At 38.7% G+C, this 7196-nt stretch overlaps 1 protein-coding gene across 8 annotated transcripts in view; it reads right to left on the bottom strand.

The window, feature by feature from the left end:
• LOC103141884 (cyclin-dependent kinase 17-like) overlaps positions 1 to 7196 on the bottom strand; it is a 64753-nt gene that overhangs the window by 22005 nt on the left and 35552 nt on the right. For all 8 annotated transcript variants that reach the window (XM_016674102.1, XM_016674103.1, XM_016674105.1 and 5 more), the window contains one exon: positions 4054 to 4179. In XM_016674102.1, the coding sequence (XP_016529588.1) occupies positions 4054 to 4179 (126 nt within the window). The remainder of the gene's footprint in view (positions 1 to 4053; positions 4180 to 7196) is intronic.

Below are 7196 nucleotides of genomic sequence, written 5' to 3'. Positions count from 1 at the left end.
AGGACTGTACAACCTTGTAAATAACTACAGGGTTGTCACTTTTTATCATTTTGAAGAGAAATTCCCTCACTACATCGTCATTGCCACAGAGAAGTTGAATGATATCGCGGCAGAGTTTTTTTTCCATGTTCTCAAAAAGGACAAAATCTATGTCTTTCACTTCCTTCCAGATTTTTGGTGCAAGTTTTCTCTGGACTGGTTCCGTGTGCTTCCTTTTGTAGCCTGCGTAGCTAGATCTATTACTAGATTTATAAATTAATCGCCAAAGAATGTGTTGCCCCGTAACTCTCCTTTCGCTTTTGGTTCCACGTTTGAAACCCATCTTGTTTGCTTCTCTTAAAAATTCTTCAGGATCCGTGGTTTCCTGACTATACACTCAGGCAGTTTGTATCTGAGTACAAGTCCTCATTTGGAAAAAAAGTCCTTCTGATCTTCCTTTTTGTAGACGTGAACATTTTCTTTGGAGGAACAGGATTCTCCAGGTGCCGTTTGAATTTTTCAACAATTACTTCGTGTCCTTCCGGGTAATCGAGTAGTGCAATTAAATGCAGTCCACTGGCAAAGTGAAATGCATCTCTAGCAATACTCTGGAAAATTCTTTCACTTAGATCTTCTGACACCTCCGAGAGTACTTCCACATTTAATTCCTCAGTTTTTCTCAATAGCAACACCAAAATGTTGCTGTGCTATTCCTCAAAGATTTGTCTGACAAGGTGCAGAGTTGGTCCATCTGCAGCCTTTTCAATCACTTTCCACAGGAGTTCACTGAGAAAGTTTCTCTTCTTGTAATCTGGGCTTCTTTGACCAGAATGAACTTTGTTGGAAAAAGTTTTCTTCACTTTTGTCCAAAAAGAAACCTCAGGCTTCACATCCATGTCCCTCTGTGGGCTTTCGTCATTCATTTTTATTGAGCTGAGCTAAAACTTCCAGCAGCAGTTAACAGGAGGGGCCAGGGAACCATTGGCCCCTCCACTTTACCGCCCTACCCATCTTTATTTGTTATTTGGGTTCCATCTCCTAACAGACATAGGCCAAAGTGTCAATGGAACAACTACATGACCTGGTGGGCCAGTCTATCAGTCAAACCTCTTGTGATGCCAATTGGTGTGTGCCCACAAAAGTGAAAAAAAGAGCATGCATTTCTTTAAATGTTTGTGGGGTTATGATAAGAAGATATTTTATTTGTTAACAGGGGTTAATGAGGATGGTTCCAGTAATGGTGTTTCACCAGTAGGTGGTGCATGGGGACTCTGAGCTGCCTGTTGCTCTGCTGTTTCTCATAAACTGAGGGAAATTGGAGTAACACAGACTGCATCTCCCATGTGCTCATTTACATGCTGTTTTTCAGCTTCATCCTCTGCTGCTAACGGGTCTGGAACCCTGGTACCCGTTACACTCTCACAGGAGAGCAGAAGAGGATTTTTAGATCTTTGCTGAGGTAAATGATAAAATCAGCTTCACATGTATCGGCGGATCACCAATGTTTGAAATTAAGACATTTGGGGAAGATTAATTGGTGCACCCCTAACATACATAAGTACACAAATATTTTCTTGTGAAAATACAAACACACTGACTTTCACATATTTGTTAAAATAAAGTCACCATGATGTGACTTTGTTTGAGACAGGTAATCTGTGAAAATATCAATCTCCTCCACAGATTATCTCTCGTGCAATACTGCCATGACACATTGACAGTTTCAACAAATATGTAAAAAAAATATTTATCATTAAAGTTAGATAGTTCAGCATTAAACATTATTGGAAAGACAGATAAAAAAATGTGTATGTTTTAGAAAAAAATCATACATTATAAATTTAAAGTAAAGGTTTACCAGGTTGAGTAAAACAAAAACAAATGCACACACCTATTATAAAGATGTGTAATTGCTTGGCAGGTAAAGTTCAGGAGTGTCTGGACGCAGCTGTTTCAGAGAGAAAACAAAATGTCCATATAAAGAGACAATATAAACACCAAAACATGCAAGTCTTCTAATAATTAAATGAAATCAACAGAAAAGTACTATTTACAGTAGGTAGTTTTTAAGATAAGCTACAAGTAACCCATAATATGAGGTTGCAAGCAGACATATTAGTAAAAACTTCCAATTGCAAGAAAAAAAATATATTTTGCACATGTCAGTTTTTTTTATCCTCAGTAATGTTTATTCCTTTTTTTCCTATTTCAGAAACAGGAAAATTAGCTATCTGTACTGTTAAGGAAGAATTTCTAAAATAGTTTAACTTTGGAAAAAAGTTTGGCTCTCTCTCTTCCTTAGATCCCAGGTCCTCTCGGCAGGCCACGTGTAGGCACAAGGAAAACAACAATGCGTGTTGACGTCACAGAATTACAGAGTTTAATCCAATATAAGACAATGNAATAATCTTCAGTGTGAGATCAAATACACAAATAAAACCAGATTTTTTTTTATGCTTTTCACATTAACCAGCTGCAGTGGCTGTGGAAATGTTGCGCCTTGACATAAAACACCAAGTTATCGCACAGCACCATGTAATCTCAATGCCCTGCTTTAAATTATTGATTATCAACGGGCAACAGCTATGACCGAAAACTGATACCAACCAAATTCACTTGCATTACACAGGAGAAGGCTCGGTGATCAAAATACAAGGTTTCAAATAAGGGTATCTGATATGTGACACCGGACACATGCCGTCTATGTTATGGTAACAAGTGGCAAACACACCAGCAGCCCAGAGAAAAACACACCGATTCTTCAAAACAGAATATAGGCTTGATTTAGCTAGAGTATTTGTACATGTTAAAATAAATAAATAAAATAATACTAATTCATCTGCAGAAACGTGTAAAATGTTACAATAAAAAAGCCATATTTACATAAATCTAGCTGTGATCCAGCTTTCCTAGGACATAGCATACGATCAGCAGTGGATAAAACTTTTCTAACCAGAGCCATTCTGTTTATCAAACCATTATTAACCTTCTCATCCCCTTGCTGTATTTTGTTTCTTCTTATCTTCCCTCGGTGGCTCACTTCAAGGTGTCCTGGAGTGAAATCCTATTCAGGAAAGGAGCTGCGGCAGATGAGTCTGACACTGCTGCTGAATTATTGATTGATCTATTACATCACATACATTTAACAACCCAGAGGATCCACAGCTACACACACAGGTCGACAGACCCAAAAAAACCTCCACATCCACACAGCCTAATTTTACAGCAAACTACTGCGACTATAATCTTTCTCTGCTTCAACTTTTCACCTTCTATTTTCCCGCAGAGCTCTGAGCAACTGTTCTTTGCTTTCATCTTTGCAAGAGTCCTGCAGAAAAGCTGCAAACTGCTGAAAGGAGGGAGTATGAGGCAGTGTAGTGGCCCTGTTCAATAATTACAGCAAATATAAGATCGATGGAGGTCAAATCATCTCGAATTTCAAGGCATTTGGTAATCTGGTTTGAAGATGCGTATCGGTGGAGCAAGCTAAATTTGATTTCAAACACAGCAAATGTGCGACGAACTGGGTGAGTGAAACCCAGAGCAGCGAGGAAGGGAAACCTGAAAATGGAAGACGGCAGGAACATTATCTAATAGAAGAACCGAGACGAGTATTAAAGGGATAAAAAGTCAAACATATAGGAACATTTTGCATGTGAATAATGATTTTTTTCTATTCTTCCCATCATCCCTTGCTCTGTGATCTCCTCCCCTCTCCATTACCCCTCCCTTCATACCCACAATGCTCTTGTCCTCGATACATAATGCAGAATATCTCATTCTTCCCCCTGCTGAGGCATTGTACATCCTGTAGCATAACTCAGTGTGTGTTCGAAACTGGGCTGAGCCTCTCTGCAGGCTCTCTGTGGTTAGAGTACAATAACATTAATCAACCATTACAGTGGCTCACAAAGCCCTGGATAGCTCATCTTGCTTTTATTTCCAACAATACACGATCAAATGAAGCAGGTGACACCCAGGGATACTGACCAATATGTCTAAAGATAACACATATGGACTCGTTTAATATAAACACACACTAAAATACATCATCCAACTACAGTTTATACTGACCAGTGATGCGCGCCGAAGTCTGCGGCTCATGGGTTTGTCAAAAGGCGGGCTGTTCATGGCAAACTTCTCCAAGTAGCCCTCTGGCAGTCGGATATCAGCAGGGAGAGACAACCGCTTGTTTATGTCCTGAGAAAGAAATAAGAAAGGAATGCTAGATGCGTACATTTAAATTAAAAAGGTTAACTTAGATTTTTAATTTTACATGAATTCAACTCTACTTTGAGGCATCATTAAAGCGTTTGCCATCCAAACAGCAAGAAATCACAGGATCTGATGTAGCCCAGAGCAGCATTGATTACCTGTAAATGACTCTGGCTGGTTAACAGTCCTGCCTCTGGACGACTGACAGAAAATATTTAGTGTATTATGTAACCATATTAAGACAAAGGAGATGATGCACACTTGTGGTTTTCAAATCCATCAAGTTTTTTTTTTTTTAACAAAAACCCAGAAGACAATTTCTAATTGCAAACTTTAGATCAGAAATCTGTCCTGCTACTTTTAGATGTGTGTCTGTCTGAACATACCTTAATTAAAATATTAGCTTATTAGCAGGTCTCTGTACAACTTGACTAGATGTGCTGTTCAACAATTTGATTTAGGTGTATTGGACCAGAAAAAAAAAATCTAAAAGTTACAGTACTGCACATCTCAAGTGATGGAGTTTCAAATACTGGGTATCTTCTAAAAGTATTTTTTTTAAAAACATAAAAAAAAGGCTGAAGAAAGCCTACAATTCAGAACAATAAATAAAATTGTGATAAAACACTGATCAGACCTTTATTGGCCAATCATGATTTTCAGTTTTCTTTTAGTATAACCTGCAGATTACACTTTTGGACTATTCAGATTTTTTTTTTCCCACAAGGGAAATATAAAGTATGAAAGAAGAAAAAAATGCTGCAGGTGATGAGTTAATACTTGCAACCCAACAGAGAGTTAAAAAATTACAATATCTGATCTTGAGTAACCTCAAAAAAGTGCATTAAAGTTGAGATGCATTTATAAACCAATAATAGTACCAGTTATCAGTTTTTAAGTTTCCTTTCTTTATTCCTTTATTCCTATCAAGAAAAAGTTTAACAATTTTGATCTCAGATCGATAATTTGTTTTGTTGTTGTTTAACAAATAGTAATCACTGCAGCACCTAACAACTTGAATATTTTAGCTAAAGGTAAATTATATTGTTGTATATTGTAATTAAATTTAGATGATAACATTTTTTAACCTAGTCTTTAGTTACAAAGCAGGTCACCATAGAAATGCTTTTGAATAGTTCTTGCATGCTGCTTACTCTAAAACAACTGAAACAACTTGTCATTCCCTACAATAAATTGCCTGTTATGTGTTATCCATGTAAAACATATTCACCAGTGCCAGTCACAATTTGTTTCCATGGCACCTGCAGCTGATTGGCCAAGCCCCAACACCCCCACAGTGTGACTTCTTGATGTGAGCGTTCAAAATAATCTGTGTAAATTTACATGAGAACATTGGCTTCAGGCTACATGAGGGTTTGTGTATCTTTTGGGATAAAATATTAATAATAATAGATGAATTTCAGTGCTGGTAGAAGTTTTATCTGAACTGAAGTTGCATCAACCAGATTAACAGCAGGCATCTCAACAACACAGACGCATAACAAACATGTAATGGCGTGTCTGATGCTTTAGCAAATGGTTAATAATTTCAAGCAAAAAAAACAAGAAAAAAGAGATGGTAAATATGCTTTTGAACTTCAACAAACATTTGAATGAAAAACAGGAATAGAAAGATATTGCAATGTCTTTAATAATAAGAGAAGCCTTCATTCATGTGCCCTGTTTGAGGGGCAAAAATGGTATGAGTCACAAGTTCACAAAGGCACTGGGACGCATACACACTCACTCACTACTACAGATTCAATAAATCCCCCCACACCCACACACACAAATACACACGTGCATTCCCCATACTCACAATGCAGATCAGCTCTAGTAGCTCCCTCATTGTCCTCCTCAAATGTGTTTTTCAATGCACTTACACACACATGCGCTTTCAACAATGTATATGTCTGTGACCTGATAACATGACTGCACACACAGTGAGGGAGAGCGAGGGAGAGAGAGAGAAAGAGAGAGAGAGTGGGCTGGCACTGTGGTGGTGTGCCATCCACATGCTCAAAAAGAAGGAGGAGGGGAAGGAGGAGCAGAGGAATGGACAGATTCCTGAGGGGGAAAAGGCAAATGGGGGGAAGGGGTGAATAAAGGAGGGGTGATGAATATGGAGAGAAAGCACTGCTTTTATCGTTCTTTGCCCTTCATTTCTCCATCAGGGTACTTTAGCATCCTCAGATGCATAACCATACCTCTGCCTGTCTTCCTTATAGCAAGAAATATTTCACCCCAGCATGTTTTGCTCCCACACTATTCCCCCCCTCTCCATCGTCTTCCTGCCTCTCCACGTGGTAAACATGCTCTAAATTAGTCCTTTCCACTGCTCACATCAGTCAGAAACTGGGCACCCAGAGGCATTTCCAGTAATACTGCTGTGCTCATCAGTCTGCAGCTCCTTCGTAAAGATGCAGACTGACTGAGGCTTGAGGGAAGTGCTACATTCAAAACAAGGTTCTGAACAGAAACCTTACCACAGGTACAGTTACATACATGCAATGATAAATGGAAAACCTGTTTCCGAGATGTGTCTTTGCTCGGAGTGCACACCAACAGTGGACAGAAAAGTTGTAAATTATGCTGGTTTCGTTTTCATAATTTAATGAAACCAATTAATAAGTCATTTTGTCAACGCCATTGGCATCTGTGAGATACACACAAGGTGCCTTGTGAGATTTGCTCCTCCTGCAGCAGCTGCAACGGTGTTAAATGTCAACAGCGAATGCTGCAAATACTCTGCAGTTTACTGGTGATAAAACCAACAGGCTTCTCTGATAATTCAGCTGTAAGAGTGTGGTGTAAAGACTTAAGACCCTACACCACTTAAATTGGCTGGAGAAATTAATCTGAGGACTTTTACTGGTGACAGAAGCCTAAAAAATCTGGAAAGCTAATGGTACAAACTTGTACTAACAACAACACTTTTCGATGCTGAAGTTTTTATTGAAGGCAGAAGGCTCAGTTTGTTAATTTCTGTAAAACGTGATGTG

Source organism: Poecilia formosa, unplaced genomic scaffold (assembly GCF_000485575.1).
Source record: "Poecilia formosa unplaced genomic scaffold, Poecilia_formosa-5.1.2 Scaffold90, whole genome shotgun sequence".
Lineage (NCBI taxonomy): Eukaryota > Metazoa > Chordata > Actinopteri > Cyprinodontiformes > Poeciliidae > Poecilia > Poecilia formosa.
The sequence above is the reverse complement of the archived record's forward strand: the minus strand, read 5'-3'. Positions and strand labels throughout refer to the sequence as shown.